This window comes from Amblyraja radiata, chromosome 28, assembly GCF_010909765.2.
Source record: "Amblyraja radiata isolate CabotCenter1 chromosome 28, sAmbRad1.1.pri, whole genome shotgun sequence".
NCBI classification, from domain to species: Eukaryota; Metazoa; Chordata; class Chondrichthyes; order Rajiformes; family Rajidae; genus Amblyraja; species Amblyraja radiata.
Genome location: NC_045983.1, coordinates 5914328 through 5936989, shown reverse-complemented (window position 1 = coordinate 5936989; position 22662 = coordinate 5914328). Strand labels below are relative to the sequence as shown.

At 43.4% G+C, this 22662-nt stretch overlaps 1 protein-coding gene across 1 annotated transcript in view; it reads left to right on the top strand.

Moving 5' to 3' along the window:
• pafah1b1 (platelet activating factor acetylhydrolase 1b regulatory subunit 1) overlaps positions 1 to 22662 on the top strand; it is a 123420-nt gene that overhangs the window by 62451 nt on the left and 38307 nt on the right. The window contains exon 3 of the mRNA XM_033045654.1: positions 17240 to 17324. Coding sequence (XP_032901545.1) covers positions 17240 to 17324 — 85 coding nt within the window. The remainder of the gene's footprint in view (positions 1 to 17239; positions 17325 to 22662) is intronic.

Sequence of the window (22662 nt, the reverse complement as noted above, 5' to 3'; positions counted from 1 at the left end):
TCTGCATATAATGGTGCCTGCCTTGTCGCTTCTTGTGGTGGAAAGATTGGTGGAAACAGGGCCGCGACGTGAACACTCTTTCCTTGACCCCATTCTGTCATTAACTATATTTAAAACTCAGATTGATAGATAAATGGATATTAAAAGAATTGAGGGAAATGGATGAGGCTGAAACATGTGGTGAGTAGAAAATAGAAAATCCGTCATGATTTTGTTGAAAGGTGCAGTGGGCTTGAGGAGTTGAATGCTATTCAAGTTTCAAAGAATGTGCCTTTTGTGTTTCCAGTAATTCTTTAACCACCGGGCAACAGGAACACCCATCTACAGTTAGCAGAGTCCGATTTGTGTCCTTTGTTGAAGACAGCTCAAAAAGTGGCAGCTCAATTTCCAAACTGTGTCCTGTCCTTGTCAGATGTCAGAGATGAGGCTGTGAATTTGTCACTGTTATTCTTTCTCGAGTTTTAGAACTGGAGATATTATCTGTTCCTCGGTTCCAGTTTATATTGGACATGGAGTGGATTACTGAGAGGACGTGTCCACTAGTGGGAAGAGTCGAGGACTAGACTTCAAAGCCTCAGAATTAAAGGGATTTCTTTTTGGAAGGAGATGAGCAGAAATTTCTGTAGTCAAAGGGTGGTGAATCTTTGGGATTCTTTGCCACAGAAGGCTGTGGATGCCAAGTTTGGATATTTTTAAGGCATAGATAGATAGATTCTTGATTCGTACATGTGTCAGAGGTTATGGGGAGAAGGCAGGAGAATGGGGTTAGAAGGGATAGATGGATCAGCCATGATTGAATGGCAGAGTAGACTGATGGGCCAAATGGCCTAATTCTACTATTCCTTATAACTTTATTTATGTCGAGCTGGGCTGGGGTGGTGCTGAAACTGGACCAGTTGTGCTGAGATGGAGTCGAGGATGCTCAGGTGAACAAAGGAGTCACAGTGCATAGACACAAAATGCTGGAGTAACTCAGGCAGCATCTGAGGAGAAAAGGAATAGGTGACATTTTGGGTTCAGACCCTTCAGGCTGAGTGTCAGAGGAGAGGGAAGCCAGAGGTATGAAAAGGTACAGAAAAAATCAGAGCCGGCACTGATGATCAAGGTAAGGTGGAGTCCACAGTGGTCAAGTTTTGGAAGAGCTATGGAAGAGATCTGGAGGTGACAGGAGTTTGTTGTCCTTCCAGGGGATATTTCTTTCTCTGTCCTTAAAGTCCTTCCCTCATGATTATCAGTGAGTTTGTGGGTTTTATGTGCTTTGCCATTCGCCACCTCTTTTAAGTCATGGAGTTCTTGTAAGACCTCGTCCTGGACACATGAAAAACTGTTGTTTGGTTCCCTCAACCCATAGCAGAGTTTCAAGTCAAGAATGTCTGCTGTTCCATGAAATTAGCTCCTTGATTTCCTGATCGCTTTCATCAAATTAACCTGTTGCTTTTATGCTTTTGTGTTTCTGCATAATTTGTGTTTGAACCCTAAATATTAGAGCAATGCATATTACCATCTATAATTCAATGTGAATGTTCAATCAATGGCAATAACTTTTGCCTTTTCAATACTTTCAAGATAGGGCACTTATTCGGGGTTAGCTTAAAGGCACTTCTGCAACAATCTTCACTGATACTTAGCTTCTTTCACCAACTTTGGAAACCCAAGCAGTTAAAAGTGGCATATCTAGAATATAACTCCCCTGTCTCCCTCTTAAGATTTATTTCTTATGTTTGCAGCAGCTTATGTGCTGTCATAGATTGCTCTGGGTTTTTGTACAGTCAGATCAGCATTGGGTGATGAATATTCGATAGAAAAGGTGTATGAAAGTCAGCAACTGTAACCTGATTGACTAACATCAGAATTACCAAGGCATTTTCTGACACTTGAAACGAGGGTTGGTGCATGGTTCGGTATGATTAAACTTGTCCATGTTTTTTACTGATTTTGACAGATTAGGTGCTTCATTGCTTCATTTCATTTTTAATAAAAAATACAGGTTTTACTGAAGACAAGACAGTACATACTACTTAGAGAGACACATAGTATGTATGGGAAGAAACTCCAGATGCTGGACAAAATGCTGGAGTAACTCAGCGGGTCAGGCGGCATCTCTGGAGAAAAGGAATAGGTGAAGTTGTCCATCTTCAGTGTAAACCAGCATCTGGAGTTCCTTCCCGTACATACTACTGACACACACCAGAATTCGAAAATCAATATTCATAATATTGGGTAGTAATATACACCAATGAATATAAGATTATGTTCCTCTCTTACACATTGGGCTTCACCCTTGCAGTGAAGGCAGAGAATGGCTAGGTTGGTGAGGGAATGGGAAGGGGAATTGAAATAGCATGCACACTGGGAGCTCAAACATATTGCTAAGACATTTCCCTTTCATAATTGTATAGCGCTGTTATACAAATTTAGACCCAAAGCTCTTTTCGGGAAATGTTGAAGAATATTTTGTAGTAAAACTAAGAAATAATTTTCAACTTTCCCTTGATGATGCTCACTTGGGACAGCCTCTTGACGACTTCGAGTCATGGCTGATCATCTAACATCAGTACCCCGTTCCTGCTTTTCCCCAAATCCCTTGATTCCTTTAGCCCCAAGAACTAAATCTAACTCTCTTGCAAACATCCAGTGAATTGGTCTCCACTGCCTTCTGTGGCAGAGAATTGCACAGATTCACAACTCTCTGGGTGAAGAAGTTTTTCCTCATCTCAATCCTAAATGGGCTTATTCTTAAACTGATCCCTGGTTCTGGACTCCCCCAACATCGGAAACATTTTTCCTGCTTCTAACCTGTCCAATCCTTTAAAAAATGTATATGTTTCTATAAGATCCACTCTCATCCTTCTAAATTTCAGTGAATACAAGCCCATTCGATCCATTCTTTCATCATATTTCAGTCCCGCCATCCTAGGAATTAACCTGGTGAACCTACGTTGCACTCCCACAATAGCAATAATGTCCGTCCTCAAATTAGGAGACCAAAATTGCACACAATACTCCAGGTGCGGCTCACCAGGGCCCTGTACAACTGCAGTAGGACCTCCTTGCAGCCTCGCACCTCACATTGCCACCCAGCTTTGTGTCATCCGCAAACCTGGAGATGTCACATTTAATTCCCTCGTCTAAATCATTAATATATATTGTAAATAACTGGGGTCCCAGCACCGAGCCTTGCGGCACCCCACTAGTCAATGCCTGCCATTCTGAAAATGACCCGTTAATTCCTACTTTTTGCTTCCTGTCCGCCAACCAGTTCTCTATTCATGTCAACACCCTACCCCCAATACCTTGTGCTCAAATTTGAACACGAATCTCTTGTGTGGGAACTTGTCAAAGGCCTTTTGAAAGTCCAGTTACATCACATCCATTTGCTCTCCCTTATCCATTCTACTAGTTACATCCTCAAAATATTCCAGAAGGTTAGTCAAGCATGATTTCCCCTTCATAAACCCATGCTGACTTTGACCAATCATGTCACTGCTTTCCAAATGCGCTGCTATAACATCTTTAACAATCCACTTAAGCATCTTCCCCACTACCAATGTAAGGCTAACTGGTCTATGATTCCCTGTTTTCTCCCTCCCTCCTTTCTTTAAAAGTGGAGTCACGTTAGATACGCTCCAGTCCACAGGAACAGATCCAGAGTCAAGAGAACATTGGAAAATGATCACCAAAACATCCATGATTTCCAAGGCCACCTCCTTGAGTACTCTGAGATGCAGATCATCAGGCCCTGGGGATTTATCTGCCTTCAGTTCCAACAGTTTACCTCACACCATTTCCTGACTAATGTGGATCCCCTTCAGTTCCTCCCTCCCACTGGATCCTCAGTCTCCTGGTATTTCTGGGAGATTGTTTGTGTCTTCCTTTGTGAAGACAGAACCAAAGTACTAATTTAACTGTTCTGCCATTTCTTTGTTTCCCATTATAAATTCACCTGTTTCTGATAGTAAGGGACCTACATTTGCCTTCACTTGTGTAAGAAGGAACTTGTGTAAGAAGGAACTTGTGTAAGCAGGAACTGCAGATTCTGGTTTAAACCGAAGATAGACACAAAAAGCTGGAGTAACTCAGCGGGCAGGCAGCATCTCTGGAGAGAAGGAATGGGTGACGTTATTGAGCTATGTGTTTAAAATAAAATAGTGCTGGAGTAACTCAGCGGGTCAGGCAGGATCCCTGGAGAACATGGATAGGCGATGTTTTGGGTCGTGATTTGTTTTCAGACTGATTCATAGGGTGAGGGGGGGGTGGAGAGAAAGCTAGAAGAGATGAGGGATAGGACAAAGTGTGATGGTAATAGGTGAACACATGCGGGGGGGGGGGGGTTGATACACAGATGGTTGGGCAAAAAGCAAAAAGAGCGACAAAAAGATTGAAGAATTGTGAATTGTGATGTCAGAGGAAAGAATTTAGGTGGAAGGGGAGAAATGGGTGCGAGTCTAGATGGGAGACAATAAGGGGGACGAAAGGGGAGCAGGTTGTTGTTGGAGGTTACCTAGAATTGAAGTACTGTTGGGTGTAAGCTATCCAAATGAAAGGTGAGGTGCTGTTCCTCCAGTTTGCATGTGGCTCACTCTTGCAATGGAGGAGACCCAGGATCAAAAGGTCAATATGAGAATATGCAACCAGGGATGTTGTTGTTTAGGGTACACAAAAATGCTGGAGAAACTCGGCGGGTGCAGCAGCATCTATGGAGCGAAGGAAATAGGTGACGTTTCGGGCCAAAACTCTTCTTCGGCCCGAAACGTCACCTATTTCCTTCGCTCCATAGATGCTGCTGCACCCGCTGAGTTTCTCCAGCATTTTTGTGTACCTTCGATTTTCCAGCATCTGCAGTTCCTTCTTTGAACAACATGTTGTTGTTTAGGTTGTTTGCTCCTTTCGAAAATAATATTCTTTGAGTTATTAACCAACTTTGGTTGCTATTTTCAATTTTTATTGTCCTATTATAGAGGGCCTCCTGGATCAGTATGCAAATGGTCAATGATATTAAACGCTACCAAAAATACAGATTTAAAAAGTATTAATGTAATATTGTTGATGTTAAAATATCTTCAATTCTGTTGCATTCCACTATTCCTAGAATTGAAGTATTTCCATTTGTAATTGATTCAAACTAATTTGCAACAAAAACATGTATAAAGCTCAGGTAAAGGCTGCACATTTTTTAAAAAATTGTAGCAATAAGCGATTTCGGTATTCCAAAAAACGCATTGAATCATGGGATTTGTCAAAGGTCATTCACCATAAAGAAAAAAGCAATAAATTATCTTTATTCATAATTTATGGTCACATTCTAGGAAAATCAATGTATTCCAGACTGAAACAGAACGATGATAGTTTCTGAATCGAATTTCACTATTCTGCTAATTTCAAGGCAATGGAATTCTTCAGCATCTATGAATATGAATGAACAAAGAAATTGTCGAATCCAGAGAGACTCCAATAAATGGTCTACTCCTCATCGAACCCGGGTCCCCGGCGCCGCAAGTGCTGCCAAACTGCCACTGCACCCCCCCCCCCCCCCCCGAATGTCCCATCCCCGCCCGGGGGCGGACAGAAACGTCCGGGGCAACCCGGAACCGATGACATCAGCGGCCCCAGGCCCACAGCCAGCACGGAGCCAGCGTCTCCTCCCCGCACCGGCTGTAAGACTGGCCCGACACCTCCGGCCGCCCCCTGACAGGGACTGAACACCCGGGAGAGGACGGGGACGGCCCAGCAACAACTCAACAGCACTCGCCAATCTGGAGACCCTGCCCCGACCAAGGACGAGCACGATGTCGCTCACTCACCAAAACATAAAGCAATAAGCAACAAAATAATCTTCATTTTTTTCAAAGGAACAATAAATACAATTAATTCATAGTTTGAAAGCAGTATTTTCTTACCTAGAAGAATCAAAGCTGGAAAAAACAGAAGAAATGAAAGTCTCTTTGTACACAGTTCCACTGCTTTCAGCAATGTTTATGCATAATGACCTTTGACCAGGGCATGCGCAGTCGGAATTCTGAACTCCCTTATTGCTATTGTGTGATTTTTGCTGTTGGAGTGTAATGCCACCAGTATCTTTGAGTAATGTCTTGAATTTGGATTTAGTTTGAATTTTTCAAATTAGAACCAAGGAATTGCTGCACATGTGCTCCACATTCCTGTTCCATAGCTATGCAGCATGCAAGTTTATATTTGTTTAATCGCTTTTAGTTCTTGTCCCATGATCTCCTTAATTGATAGAGGTGATAAGGAATCATCATTGCACACTGCAGTATAGGATTTACTGGTCATGTTTAGGCCCATGAAGTTAACAGTACTATCTTAATAGCTGGTGTCAGACTGCTTTTGTTTTCTTTTAATAAAATTAACTGTGGAAACGAGTACAAGGTTTTGAGCAGAAAATAGTTTTTGAACAATGAGCCAAATTCCTCTTTCCTGTGTGGTTTCAATGAGGAATGTGCCATGAAATCGGAAAAAGAGATTGTTTTCTAAAAATGCTGAAGGCACAGTAATGCGGGGCAGTTTTGTGACAGCTTTTCCCTACACTTTACTCTCTCGAGATGCTCCTGCTGAGGACAAAAAAATTGAGACCTCGAAACTTTGAGACGAGTGTAGTTGACCTTCATCTTGTTTCTGCCTGTCATTTCTATAAGAACTTTACAGCAGTTGTGTGACTGGATATTGGTCAGCGGCAAGAAATTTGACTTGTTAGAAATTATCTCCATCTACCTTGATCTGTGGCTAAAGCCACAATCCACAAGTCCTGTGAACTTGTGGTCTTTGTGAATTGGCCCTGTATAAGGCTTTGGTTTTTTATCTGGCTTTCATCCAAATATAGAAACATAGAAAATAGGTGCAGGAGGAGGCCATTCGGCCCTTCGAGCCAGCACCGCCATTCATTGTGATCATGGCTGATCGTCCCCAATCAATAACCCATGCCTGCCTTCTCCCCATATCCCTTGATTCCACTAGCCCCTAGAGCTCTATCTAACTCTTTCTTAAATCCATCCAGTGATTTTGCCTCCACTGCCCTCTGTGGCAGGAAATTCCACAAATTCACAACTCTGGGTGAAAAAGTTTTTTCTCACCTCAGTTTTAAATGGCCTCCCCTTTATTCTAAGACAGTGGCCCCTGGTTCTGGACTTGACCAACATTGGGAAAAATTTTCCTGCATCTAGCTTGTCCAGTCCTTTTATAATTTTATGTTTCTATAAGATCCCCCTCATCCTTCTAAACTCCAGTGAATACAAGCCTAGTCTTTTCAATCATTCCTCACATGACAGTCCCACCATCCCAGGGATCAATCTCGTGAATCTACGCTGCACTGCCTCAATCACAAGGATGTCCTTCCTCAAATTAGGGAATGTCCTTCCTCAAGAGAAAAGGCTTAGAATTTAAAATGATGATCATGTACTTCACAGTTACATCCATGTAACAAGGAGAAACTTGTCATTAAACTTAATGTAACAAAAAAGATTTCCAATTGTTATGAACCATTTTGATACAATAACAAATATTGATTTAAAAAAAAAATGTCAATACAGTAAATCCCAAAGCATGGTATATTGACCTTAATTTGACCTTGACAAAGTATTGCTTTAACATTATTGGGTTTAAAATATTTGGCTCAGATTATTTAATAGGGAACAGAATTTTGTATTGTTTGGCGAAACTGACCATTGGCCTGTAATGTGTAAACACCTACAAAATAATTACTGACTTGGTATGGTTTATTACCACATCCAGTAATTGAGGGAAAACTGCACTGTTCAATGGAGTTGATATTTATTTCCACATATGGTTTGCTTTAGAAAACAAAGGGGAACATTGCCATCCCTTGCATTATTAGTAAGCATTAATCTGACAACCCTGTTGAGAAATGCTAACTGAGCAGTTGAATAGTTTAATTTATTCACACCTTGGGAGACTGTTTAAAGGTATCATAAATATTTACATTTGTGGGATATGGAAACAGGTTTACAAAATTGTCTCATCAAAAGAGCTTTGTTCACTTTAAAATCGAAAGGGGAAATGTCAAGCTGTGCAAACTAAAAGTGTTCTGCTCCAGAACAGTCATCTAATTTCTCCTAGGTTTGGGGAGAGAACATTGACTTTGGCTTTACTCCTGATTGCTGTGCAGCCACCTTGCCAGTAAAACAAATGTATGTACCTCTGCTAGGCTACATTAGGTTCCAGTGCAATGATTCTTCTGCAGTCACATACCACGCACCTAAAAGATCCACAAATAGTAATTTGGCTTCCAGTGAAAATGAGAATTGAATTGCATCACAATCTAAATGGTTGTACCAACAGTTAAATGAATGTCAATGTTTTTCAACTTGCAGGGATACATAGTTGTGCATTCAACGCAATAATGAGAGGACATAGATTTAAATTAATTGGTAGAATGTTTAAATGGGAGATGAGGAGAAATATTTTATTTCACGGGGTGGTGATCTGGATAGTTGAAAGAAAAACAAAATGCTGAGGCAGCATCTCTGGGGAACATGGATTCTAGTTGAATGAGAACTCAAGACCAAGTACAGGTGCACAACCTTTTATCCGAAAGCCTTGGGACCAGACACTTTTCGTAATTCAGAATTTGTCGGTCTTCGGAATGGAAATTTTTTAGCGTAGATTTTAATGGCTGGCTCAGTGGTAGAGTGCTCAGCTCATATCCGCAAGGTCACGAGTTTGCGCCTTGATCCTGGCAGTTACTCGATCGCGAGTTTGAGTCTTCAATGTCGTTTTTTCTTGCAGAATAAATGTTTGTATGAAATACAGTGTAGGAGAAGTGTACTGACTGTGTGGGCAGAACTTTGGAAGTGATTGCCCACCAGTCTAAAAAGCCGCTGTGTCTCCCTGTCCCTGGGATAGCAGGGGGCGATCAAACAGCACAATACCCCCCTCCCCCTCCAACTCCAGAGGAATCCGCTCCCCGATGGGCCGCTACCAAAGATCATAGAGGAGCTCCTCTATGATCTTTGGCCGCTACAGCGACAAGTGGCAGTTCGCCCACAGCCCGAGCTGCGCCCCCCCCCCATCCGCCACCCCAAGAACAAGACGTACCTTGCACACCATCAGCTTCTGCCCCTACGTGTTCCTCTGGAGTTGGAGCGGGGCTGGAGTTGCTGCTGGCTGTGGGTCTCTGGGATCTCCGTGCTTGCAGTGGGCCTGGGGGTCGGTGGGCGGCGGTGGGAGCCTGTGGACCTACGGACCTACCTCCGTGGAGCTAGCCAGCTTCGGAGCGTGGAGAGTTGCGGGGGCGAGCTGCTGCGACCCGACTCCGGTGGATGGTGACACCGGGAGCTCGCGGGTCTCCGGTGGGAGACTGCTTTGCGGGGCACCGGCAGCGGCGACTTCTCCCGCCCGAATTACGGGGTTGAGAGCAAACATCATAGAGGTTGAGAGTGACCTGGAGGGGGGCCTTACAACGCCCGGCGCGGCTGTAAATTGCCGCGGACTTGCTAGCGCCCGCCGGGTGCTCCAACATCAAGACCGGGGCAGGGCCCTACATCTCCCGTCGTGGCTTTGAGTGGCCGCTCCCCGATGGGCCCCTACGACGCCCCGAGCTGCGCCCCGTCATCCGCAACCCAGGTTCCTCTGTAGTTGGAGTGGGGCTGGGCTGGGCTGCTGTTGGCTGTGGGTCTCTGGGATCTCCGTGCTTGCGGTGGGCCTGGTGGTCGGTGTCCAATTGGTCCTGACACGGTCCTGCGAAATCGCCGACGTGAAGACAGTGCAAAGCCCCCGCGCCGGTGCAATGGGCGGGGAGCTGGAGAGGGGAGGGAAGGGGTCACACACATGGCCGGGAAGCAGAGGGGTGTAGGTGGGGTGATACTGAAGCGAGCGACAATCTGCTGCTGCCTGCCCCGCTGAGTTAAAAAGTTCCCACGCAAGACTCACGAAACACTGTATATCGTGAGTCTACCGTGGGAACTTTTTAATTCAGCGGGCAGGCAGCAGCATATTGTCAATTATTAACCCTCCCGCGCAATATACCCTCATCTTCTCTTTTATGAATGGGGATTTAGTTCCCCTTTCTTCGAGGATCGACCGGAGGTTCCGCTGTCACCTCTGCGGGCCGCCCTCGGTGAACGTTTTCAAGGACCTTTCTTCAAGGACCGAAAAAATGGCCGCTATTCGGAGGTTTTCGTTATTTGGATCTTCGGATAAAAGGTTGTGCACCTGTATTGGGAAAAAGAGTTCCAATACATTTAAAGTAAGTTTGTAAGTTTGGATTACAATGTTTTGGCCAGTATAAATACAAAACCTATGGCTGTAAATTACTATTTTAACAACCTAATCAGTTTAACATAATATCCCAAACTGATTCATAGGAGCATTATCAAACTAACTAGGTACCAAAATGGCTAAAAGAACATTGCATTAACAATATCGCTTACTCGCTCTTCCTTTACTGTGCAATACTCAAAATATATACTTAAGCCGATGCTCCAAAAGTTGCTCCAAAACCTGGATTTCAGGAGTGTCTGTAGGAGAAGTAGGATGGAGAGGTTAATAAGTATGGGGTTCATTCTAAATTGTAGGCAGGGCCGGCCTTAGGGGGTGCGGGGCCCAATTGGGAACAATTTTGATGAACCCCAGATTCCCAGCCAAGGTGTGTCAGCCCAGTTATTTAGTATATATTATGAAATTGTACACTAGGTGCTATGGATTATACACTGTGTGAATCTCTCCTGCTCCCTCCCGTTTGCCTGTCAGTAGCTCCGCTGGCTTCCAACCTTAACCGTAGCTGCTAATTATGTGATTGGACACAATGTCCTTGGAGACAGCGGCTGATTGGACGGGAGGAGACCTATTTGTTGATTGGACGGGAATTTTAAGGCAAGCTGGTTGGTGATTGGATGCAACCCCCTTAGAGACAGCGGTTGATTGGCCGCCAAATAAAATTGTCAAATCTGTAACAAAAATCGCTGGTTGGTGCGAACTCAGTGGACTATCTGGTTGTATCTCCAAACTAATCTGGTTGTATCAACCAGACTATCTGGTTGTATCTCCAAACTAAACAGTATAACATGCAGGTACATTCATTTAAAATTCAGTGATTATTTCACATGATTTCTCACTGTGTAAAGCTCAATATCTGACCAATTTCTGTTTAACACGTTTGGTCTGCCGTGAGCATTTTTCTCTCCCAAAACAGTTCATATCTAGCAAACCGATCAACGAACCAGACAGCAGTTGGACGCAGTCATAGAACCATAGACAATAGGTGAGGGAGTAGAGGCCATTCAGCCCTTCGAGCTTGCACAGCCATTCAATATGATCATGGCTGATCATCCAACTCAGTATCCTGTACCTGCCTTCTCTCCATACCCCCTGATCCCTTTAGCCACAAGGGCCACATCCAACTCCCTCTTAAATATAGCCAATGAACTGGCCTTAACTACCTTCTGTGGCAGAGAATTCCACAGATTCACCGCTCTCTGTGTAAAAAACTTTTTTCTCATCTCAGTCCTAAAAGATTTCCCCTTTATCCTTAAACTGTGACCCCTTGTTCCCAACATCGGGAACAATCTTCCTGCATCTAGCCTGTCCAACCCCTTAAGAATTTTGTAAGTTTCTATAAGATCCCCCCTCAATCTTCTAAATTCTAGCGAGTACAAGCCGAGTCTATCCAGCCTTTCTTCATATGAAAGTCCTGACATCCCAGGAATCAGTCTGGTGAACCTTCTCTGTGCTCCCTCTATGGCAAGATTAGGAGCCCAAAACTGTACCAATACTCCAGGTGTGGTCTCACCAAGACCCTGGACAACTGCAGTAGAACCTCCCTGCTCCTATAACTCATCCTTTTGCTATGAATGCTAACATACCATTCGCTTTCTTCACTGCCTGCTGCACCTGCGTGCCTACTTTCAATGACTGGTGAACCATGACACCCAGGTCTCGTTGCATCTCCCCTTTTCCTAATCGGCCACAATTCAGATAATAGTCTACTTTCCTGTTTTTGCCACCAAAGTGGATAACCTCACATTTATCCACATTATACTGCATCTGCCATGCATTTGCCCACTGACCCAGCCTATCCAAGTCACCTTGCAGCCTCCTAGTTTAGAGGGGTTTAAACGGTTTAGAGATGTTTAGAGAGCTTCAGATGGGCTCAGGTGTGTTTAGAATTGTTTAGATGGGAATAGGGGGGGGGGGGGGCTAGAGGGGGTTTAGAGGTGTTCAGAGGGTCCCAGAGGGGTTTAGAGACGTTATAAGCCCCCCGTAAGAAATTGTAATTCTCTGAAATTGAAGATAGCCATAAAGCTGGAGTAACTCAGTAGGACAGGCAGCGCAGCGACTCTGGAGAGAAGACCCTTCTTCAGACTGAACTGAACTCGCGTCGGTGAGAGTACTTGTGATTGTCTGAAGAAGGGTCTCGACCAGAAACGCAACCCTCTCCCCAGAGCCGCTGCCCGTCCCGTTGAGCCACCTTCAACTTCAGAGCCAAACAAAAAACAGGCGGCTGCCTGACCCGCTGGGTTTCTCCAGCATTTTTGTCTACCGCTAAACATCAATGATTCCGGGAATGCTGAGGCGACAGGATGATAGAGAAGGAGTGGGAGAGCTAGAGAGAGACGAGATGGGGAGCGGGAGAGAAAGAGGGAGGGAGGGAGAGAGCAAAAGACAGAGAGACACAACGTGGGTCGGTAGGTGAATGACTAACCTGCACACCAGGAAGAAGCCCCTTCTCGCGGTCCAGGGCCCACACTCATGATGGTGAGTTTAATGAAATTCTCAACGTGTCATCGATCTACATTCCTCAGTAAATGTAATTGTGTTTTAAACAAGTATTAATGACACCGCGTGAATTTTATTCAAAGGAACACGGCGTCATTAATACTTGTTCAAAACACAATAACATTTACTGAGGAATGCGGATGGATGCAGATTGATGACATTGCATAACAAGGTGTTAACTACTTGCTGTTAAGAAGTGCTAACAGTACTAGTTAACAAATCGTTTGTGTCTCATGGCCGTGCAGCGGTTGTTATACATGTTCGTTTAAAAAAAATCCGGATTTTGAATTTAAAAAAATATTTATTTAACAAAGAGAATTCGTATTCCCCTACGAAATACGGAACATTAATGCGGGGCCCCGCTTAGGCGCGGGGCCCAATTGGGAGCAATCGGTCAAATCGGCTTAAGGCCGGCCTTGATTGTAGGTCTGTAAGCATGGTCTACAGTAGTGTTGATGAGAATAGAATTGATTTTAGGATTAAAGAAAATTTGAAATGGTGTGGGATGAGTTCCTTGAGACATTAAAAATTAAGGATTAGAATTTAAAACATAACAGTGGCGACCAGCAAGCACATGGCTGATGGGTGAATAGACCCTGGTGCAAGTGGATAGTTGGCCGGCAAGGTTTTGTATGAACATGTTTGGCGAAATAACCAGTCTTTAGAATGGTCCAGACCACACATGACAAGGATATGGATGAGAGTTCAGCAGCTGATGACCTGAGGCAGGAACTGAGTTAGCTAATGTTACTTTAGTACAAATGGGGACTTTTATTGATGGCACAAAGCTGTGATCTGAAACTCATCTCATGGTCAAGTGTGACATCAGTGACAGTACAGAATATTGTGAACTGCTGGTTCTTGAAATTTTATTTCTCTTCATAAATGTCATTTGAATGTCTTAAAATAATTGAATAGCAAGTGCTAAAAATCTTAAATTGAAACAAAAAGCTGACCTGAGTGTTTTCAGCCTTCATCAGTGTTTTCTGTATGTATTTAATTGTAGTTTCCCTATAAAAGCAGAGACTATATTTGGAATTCTACTTAAGCTCCCCTTCCTAAGAGAAATAAAATAACAAGAAAAAGAATGCTGCATTTGCGTGTACAATTTTCCATTGTAAATTTCAAAATTGTTCTCAAAACTAGCAACTTATGTTACTGCAACAAATGAGCGTTCAGTGCAAAATCCACCACAACAGATGGATCACCCTTGACTTCTTGAGGACAAATAGGGATGGATGAAAATGTGTTCACTTTTACAAAGATGTTGATATTATGCAGATGATTACACTAGGTCCTTATTTGTGAGAAAAAAGGCTATCAAGAAAACACATACCTCTAAGACTACTGGCAATGAAGCTAAGGTTATAATCTGTAGTGGCCAACCTCTGTGGTGGGTATAACACCTTTTATTTCAGTTTCAGCTTTTGAGCAGATTTCAGTTTAAGAAGCACACTGGACGTATTTTCCTGGCTATACAGACTTACCCACTTTTGTCCCACTTATCCTACTTTGTTGCCCCTTTAGTGATTGGTCTCACACCAACTATTGTTTAATTATTTGCCAGCACAGACGACAGTGCAACCATCTCATAGCAAATAGGAATACTGAACACCACGAGAGGGCTATGGAGGATCGCATTACATTTACCAACTAATCCCAGTATTACATAGCTGACGTAGCAAATACATGAATCCACTGGCAGGAAGTCGGCAGATAATGAGGGTTTGTTCTTCTAAAGGGCACTAAACACTAAAGGGCCTGTCCCACCAGCATGCGACCTAACGTGGTCGCTTGAGCCGTACGGCCTTGCGGGGCCAGTCCCACTTCGATCGCCGGAGGCGTATGGAGTTGTGCGGGGCTGGTCCCGACATCGCGCTGTGCTCCGAAAAACTGACACTGCCCAAAAACCCGACAACGGCCTGTCGGCCCGCAGCAGCATTGAGGCCGTACGCAGCGCCACGATGGGCGTACGCAGCGTCTTGACGGCGTACGCCTAGCGCGTGGCGTTGCGCGATGACGTCACAGCCCGGCGTGCTATTGCCCGATGCCGTGTGACGTCCAAATTCAGTCGGCCCGCCTCCTGCCCAGCTGATTGGTGAGTATGATGTCGGGACCAGCCCCGCACAACTCCAGACGGCTCCGCAGTTGGAAGTGGGACCGGCCCCGCAAGGCCGTACGCCTCAAGCCACCACATTTGGTCGCGCTGGTCGCATGCTGGTGGGACAGGCCCTTTAGTGTTTAGTGAAGAGTTGAACCTATAAAGCAGTACCCCTGCAGTTTCTCAGTTAGGGTGCTAATTTTAAATAACAGATCCTGAGAGAAATGCCTCAAAAATTTTTGAGTTTTCTTCCTCTCCCCCCCCCCATGTCCACTCACTGATTTTACTGACATGTATTCTACCAAACCTGGAAATTTACAGTGCTTGCAAGTTTAGAAAAATAAATGTTGCAGCATTGTTTGTGACCTTGGCAACAGTGGAGGGGGTCTTTTTAGCAGTACCTTGAGGAGGAAACTGTGGTTGCAAGCTCGGAATCTTTCAAGCTTCCAACTGTAGGATTGAGGAAATGAGGGTAAAAGCTGAGTGAAGATTTAGAAGTAAATTCCTTAGTCATAAACATTGCCAGTGGCCGTGGGCTTAAGGAGTACTGACTTAATGGCGCAAATATCATGGGTTAAGTTTATGCAATTTGTTTATGCAAAATCTGGCACTTTATAATTAATGACAATTGAATGAAATCCAAACCTTAATGAAAAAATATAATTATCCAGATGTACCCAATTCTACGTCACCTCTTATAACTTCTTCACTGTCTCTAAGTTATTATAAAGTTTCTGACTCCAAATAAAATACCAGAAATTTCCCCCAAATACTGAGAATACTAGAATCATGCGCTCCCTCCTTCTTCCTGATGGTGTGAAGCTGAATCAGACGGTTTCCAACCATCCTATTACGTTCACCAGAATTCTGATATCAGACCACACTTCTATTTTCACTTAGATTGGATTAGATAGCCACATTCCTGCTTTAACCACACAGCTGCCCTTGTCTCGCCTGCTGCTGAAATCCTTATTTTGTTGTCATATTGAACTTGAACTATTTCTGGCTTATCTTTTTGACGTCCTCAAGCCTTTGTTATCTATACAGGTTCATGTTCATATATCAACAACGTGCTTATTGACCTGCACTGACTCCTGGTTACTCAGTAATTGGTGTCTTGATTTTGAAATCTTGTTTGAGTTTTCAAATCATGATTTCAACCTTCATCTCTGTAATACCATAAACTCTGTAATTCATGAACTTGATCCCCCATTGGTAGAAGTCAATTTAAATTGCCACGGCCATTAGCATTGAAATTATTTTCCTAAACTCCTGCATTCCACTCGAAGTTTTTATCACTTGACCAAACTTTGTAGTCTCTTTCAATACCTCCTTGTGTTCGGCAGCAAATTTTGTTAACACATCTGTGAAGTGTTTTGACATCTTTTTGCTACGTGGCACCTAATTAAAAAGATTAGTATTAAAGATTGTTCAGCTTTGTTGCACAATAATTCTTTTTACTGAATATATGTAAAATAAATAAGTAACTAAAATTCACTCTGGGGAAGTGTTTTATTCTTGATCATCAATGTAAAATACCACAATTAGCATTAAAAGTGATTTTAACAAGTTTTTGTTTCTTTTTGAGAACTTCATAAGAGAAAAGCATGATTGCAATAAAGCAGTTTGAGAATTAATGTAAATCGTCACATGAATGGAGTAATAAAAACTTCAACCATTCTAACTTAATTTAAGAGGATTGAAGGCTAGAACTTTTTTTAAACTGCTCAGAAAGGACAATTGTCATTAAAAATGCCAGTTTTGAGCAGCAAACCACTGAAAGTGATAAATTAAACAATAAATATTCACTGGGAAATGTTATACGTGTATTGCAAAACATCATTAAATATTGAATATTTTCCATTAGAGCCCAGTGGCTAGATTGTTCAATTGAAAGTAAAAGCATTCTAACCATCAATCAGCAATCACTATTTACTATTCAATGGAAGCATTGAAAATCCCTCTTGTTCCTTAGCTGTTTTCAATTGTGTCAAGTGTTTATTTACAATGTACAATATACCACTGTTAGATTGTATTGTGAAATGTGATGTTTAGTATTTCCTGAGTCATTGCTCGCGGTCTGTAAAAGATGTTCTGAGGTGTAGTGAGTAGGCCATTATATGGAGAACATGTTTCTATTTGCTTTATTTGTATGTCTGTAGCACAGTTTTTGATCAAAGCAACATTTAGTAAGGGGAAAACGTATGGAAACAACTTGCAGTTGTGCTTTTTATACTTTTTCACTTCCCATTACTATTGGCTTAGACATTGTGGATTCTTGGAAGGATTTATTGGTGATTTTTAAAATGTCACTATTTTGATATGAATGACAATGCCGAGTAGAAGGTGGTTAATTTTGTCCCTTTTGTAAAAATGCCACTTTTTTTTCAGAAATCGAGCTATAGCTGACTATCTTCGTTCTAATGGCTATGAAGAGGCTTATTCGGTTTTTAAGAAGGAGGCGGAATTAGATATGGTAAGTCAAATTGGTTTGCTATTTTGCAGAAATCTGATCAGATATGAGAAATTAGATGTTGGTGTTCAGCATTTCAGATTCAGATTCAATTTTAATTGTCATTGTCAGTGTACAGTACAGAGACAACGAAATGCATTTAGCATCTCCCTGGAAGAGCGACATAGCAAATTATTTGAATAAATAATAATAAGTGTCCGGGGGGGGGGGGGTGATTGGCAGTCACCGAGGTACGTTGTTGAGTAGAGTGACAGCCGCCGGGAAGAAGCTGTTCCTGGACCTGCTGGTTCGGCAACGGAGAGACCTGTAGCGCCTCCCGGATGGTAGGAGGGTAAACAGGACGTGGTTGGGGCGAGAGCAGTCCTTGGCGATGCTGAGCGCCCTCCGAAGACAACGCTTGCTTTGGACAGACTCAATGGAGGGGAGCGAGGAACCGGTGATGCGTTGGGCAATTTTCACCACCCTCTGCAATGCCTTCCGGTCGGAGACAGAGCAGTTGCCATACCATACTGTGATGCAGTTGGTAAGGATGCTCTCGATGGTGCAGCGGTAGAAGTTCACCAGGATCTGAGGAGACAGATGGACCTTCTTCAGTCTCCTCAGGAAGAAGAGACGCTGGTGAGCCTTCTTGATCAGAGTTGAGGTATTGTGGGTCCAAGAGAGGTCATCGGAGATGTTGACTCCCAGGAACCTGAAGCTAGAAACACGTTCCACCTCCGTCCCGTTAATGTGGATGGGGGTGTGCGTGCCGCCCCTGGATTTCCTGAAGTCTACAATGAGCTCCTTGGTCTTCTTGGAGTTAAGGGCCAGGGTGTTGTCAGCGCACCATGCTGCTAAGTGCTGGACCTCCTCCCTGTAGGCCGACTCATCGTTGTTGCTGATGAGGCCAATCACCGTTGTATCATCTGCATACTTGATGATGGTGTTAGTACCATGTACAGGTGTGCAGTCATAGGTGAAGAGGGAGTAGAGGAGGGGGCTCAGCACACTGGTTCAGGGTGAGGGTTGAAGAGGTGTGCTTGTCTAACCTAACAGACTGGGGTCTGTTGGTTAGAAAGTCCAGTATCCAGTTGCAGAGGGAGGGGTCGATGCCCAGGTTACCGAGTTTGGTGATCAGTTTTGATGGTATAATGGTGTTGAATGCTGAGCTGTAATCGATGAACAGCATTCTTACGTAAGTGTCTCTGTTGTCGAGGTGGGAGAGGGCGGAGTGAAGTGCCGTTGAGATGGCATCCTCCGTACTCCTGTTCTTGCGGTAGGCAAACTGATAGGGATCCAGTGTGGGGGGTAGGCAGCTTTTGAGGTGTGCCAGGACCAGCCTCTCGAAGCACTTGGTGATGATGGGGGTAAGTGCAACTGGGCGGAAGTCGTTGAGGCTTGCCGCAGTGGAGCATTTCTTGAGCATTTGCAGCGGATACGCCTGCACACAATGTAGATGGAGCTGAAACTGTTTTCATTGTGGCAAACAGTTGCAGAGAAAGTGAGAGAAATGTTCAATGTTCATGACTCGGAGGAATTCAGTTCAAAATCTTCGCTCAGCTTTTGCCCTCTCCAGAGAAAGTTTTTTAGTACTAAACGTGTTAACCATACAACATGGAAATGGGCCTTTTGACCAAACTCGCCCATAACGTCCAAAATGCTCCATCTACACTGGCCCCATCTGCCTGTATTTGGCCATATCCCTCTAAACCTTTCCTATCAGTGTTGTTGAGACAGCTGTATCCATAGCTACTGGGGGGGGACCTTGATTCCGTGCTTAATTCCTTTCTTAAAAATAATAATAATAATAATAATATCTTTTATTGTCAGTGCAACGAGATTTAGTATGCAGCACCAACCGATGAAAAAGAAAAGTAAAATAAATAAATAAGCTGTGTGTCATGGCCATCCGAGGGAGACAGTCCAGGGGGGGGGTGGGGGGGCACAGCTCTCTGGAGTTTGAAGCGTGCCTGTCAACATGGTGCATTAGCTTCTTATTGGAAATGTGTGAAGAGACCACAAATACAAAAAGATAACCACTTCATTAGTTTTCTTGAAAGTAGAAACAGTTAAGCTATTTTGACTGCTACATGCAGTTGCACTCCTTCAACAATCTTTTTGCTTGCTTCATTAATTTGCCTTAGAAAACAGAAATCTTCAATGAACTGTCATTGGCTCATCCCATAATCGCTCTATTGTTATCTTCTGTTGGTGTCAATTTCAACCCCTCTCCCACCATGAACACGATTTTCATCAAAAATAAACTTCTAATTTTCTTCATTTTACTTTTCCGCAAGTTCAAAGCAATTTGGCAACATGAAATCTTGTATACTTTATCTTCATCTTTTCAAGTTATATTTGTGGTCCCTTGTGTTCCATTGAATTTAGTTTAAAATTCTAATCCTTGCTTTCAAATTCCTATTTCAAAGCTTCACCCCATCTAAACATGGTCATCTTTGCTAGCCTGTTATTTGTATATTTCATATAGCACCAGATGGCTGCTTTACCATTGAGACTTACTGTAGCTTGTTTTGTAAATTTCCCCCTGTGGATCTTGCATCCAAGGTCATGGTACTTTATTTGTGCTGTACTGAGGTACAATGAAATTCATTTTTGTATACAGTGCAATACAAGTATCACTATACATAAGCACTTAGATACATATTCAATAAGCATCTCAGATACAGTTCAAATGTATAGCAGAAGTTTTCAAGGGAAATTGGACACTTGGTTCGGAAAAAGAGGGAGATCTACAATAATTATAGGCAGCATGGAGTAAATGAGGTGCTTGAGGAGTATAAAGAATGTAAAAAGAATCTTAAGAAAGAAATTAGAAAAGCTAAAAGAAGATATGAGGTTGCTTTGGCAAGTAAGGTGAAAGTAAATCCAAAGGGATTCTACAGCTATATTAATAGCAAAAGGATAACGAGGGATAAAATTGGTCCATTAGAGAGTCAGAGTGGACAGCTATCTGCAGAGCCAAAAGAGATGGGGGAAATATTGAACAATTTCTTTTCTTCGGTATTCACCAAGGAGAAGGATATTGAATTATGTGAGGTAAGGGAAACAAGTAGAGTTGCTATGGAAACTATGAGATTCAAAGAAGAGGAAGTACTGACACTTTTGAGAAATATAAAAGTGGATAAGTCTCCAGGACCTGACAGGATATTCCCTAGGACATTGAGGGAAGTTAGTGTAGAAATAGCAGGGGCTATGACAGAAATATTTCAAATGTCATTAGAAACGGGAATAGTGCCGGAGGATTGGCGTACTGCACATGTTGTTCCATTGTTTAAAAAAGGGTCCAAGAGTAAACCTAGCAATTATAGACCTGTTAGTTTGACGTCAGTGGTGGGCAAATTAATGGAAAGGATACTTAGAGATAATATATATATAAGCATCTGGATAAACAGGGTCTGATTAGGAACAGTCAACATGGATTTGTGCCTGGAAGGTCACGTTTGACTAATCTTCTTGAATTTTTTGAAGAGGTTACTCGGGAAATTGATGAGGGTAAAGCAGTGGATGTGGCATATATGAACTTCAGTAAGGCATTTGACAAGGTTCCTCACGGAAGGTTGGTTAAGAAGGTTCAATGGTTGGGTATTAATGGTGGAGTAGCAAGATGGATTCAACAGTGGCTGAGTGGGAGATGCCAGAGAGTAATGGTGGATGGTTGTTTGTCAGGTTGGAGGCCAGTGACTAGTGGGGTGCCACAGGGATCTGTGTTGGGTCCACTGTTGTTTGTCATGTACATCAATGATCTGGATGATGGTGTGGTAAATTGGATTAGTAAGTATGCAGATGATACTAAGATAGGTGGGGTTGTGGATAATGAAGTAGATTTTCAAAGTCTACAGAGAGATTTATGCCAGTTGGAAGAGTGGGTTGAAAGATGGCAGATGGAGTTTAATGCTGATAAGTGTGAGGTGCTACATCTTGGCAGGACAAATCAAAATAGGACGTACATGGTAAATGGTAGGGAATTGAAGAATGCAGGTGAACAGAGGGATCTGGGAATAACTGTGCACAGTTCCCTGAAAGTGGAATCTCATGTAGATAGGGTGGTAAAGAAAGCTTTTGGTGTGCTGGCCTTTATAAATCAGAGCATTGAGTATAGAAGTTGGGATGTAATGTTAAAATTGTACAAGGCATTGGTGAGGCCAATTCTGGAGTATGGTGTACAATTTTGGTCGCCTAATTATAGGAAGGATGTCAACAAAATAGAGAGAGTACAGAGGAGATTTACTAGAATGTTGCCTGGGTTTCAGCAACTAAGTTACAGAGAAAGGTTGAACAAGTTAAGGCTTTATTCTTTGGAGCGCAGAAGGTTAAGGGGGGACTTGATAGAGGTCTTTAAAATGATGAGAGGGATAGACAGAGTTGACGTGGATAAGCTTTTCCCACTGAGAGTAGGGAAGATTCAAACAAGGGGACATGACTTGAGAATTAAGGGACTGAAGTTTAGGGGTAACATGAGGGGGAACTTCTTTACTCAGAGTGGTGGCTGTGTGGAATGAGCTTCCAGTGAAGGTGGTGGAGGCAGGTATGGTCTGAGCGCAGGTATATGGGACTAGGGGAGAATACGTGTTCGGCACGGACTAGAAGGGTCGAGATGGCCTGTTTCCGTGCTGTAATTGTTATATGGTTATATAGAAGTGCACTAATACAGTATACAGTGTCACCAGTTTGGTGCTATTTTCAAGTCGTAGTTGTTGTAAGTGCAGGGATCATGACCTGACCATGAAGGTCCGTTGTCCTGGCAGCGTTGCAAGGTCGGCCAGGCCAAGCGTAGCCATTGGTGTCCTCCGCCGCTGTAGGCCGCGTCCAGTCCACGTGCTAGGCCTCTGGGAGAGGCGCCCGGACCAGCCGAGCCCCAGGCTGCTGCAGAGCCTCCAACCGTCGAGGCTGTGCACTCCATCCCGCAGCCGGTCTGCTTCCAGGTGGGTTCCCGAGGGGTTCTCAGTCTGCGGCAGGTGAACCAGGCCTTCCGGGCGGGTTGCGGTCCGTGTGTCATCCGTCCATGATGGGCTGGGCCTACCGGGCGGGTTCCTTTAAACTGCAAACAGTTCTTGTACTGTCTCCGTGCACAAGGTCCACTTTTATTCTCCCTTTATTTATATGAACATGTGCTACTGGTGTGATTGGTTGCTACAAAATTATTTAATTTCTTGAAAGAAAATGCCCCAAAAAAAGCTGATGTAAGCAATTTTTTGTTTAGCTTGATTGGTATTTGATTTGGATTGTGATGGAAATTGCAGAAAATAACTTTTTGGCTCGGACCTTTAAATATTGCATGTAATATTGATGTTCACTGCAGAAAGTCTACTAATTTCTTAGGGAATGGGGGAGCAGGGGATGC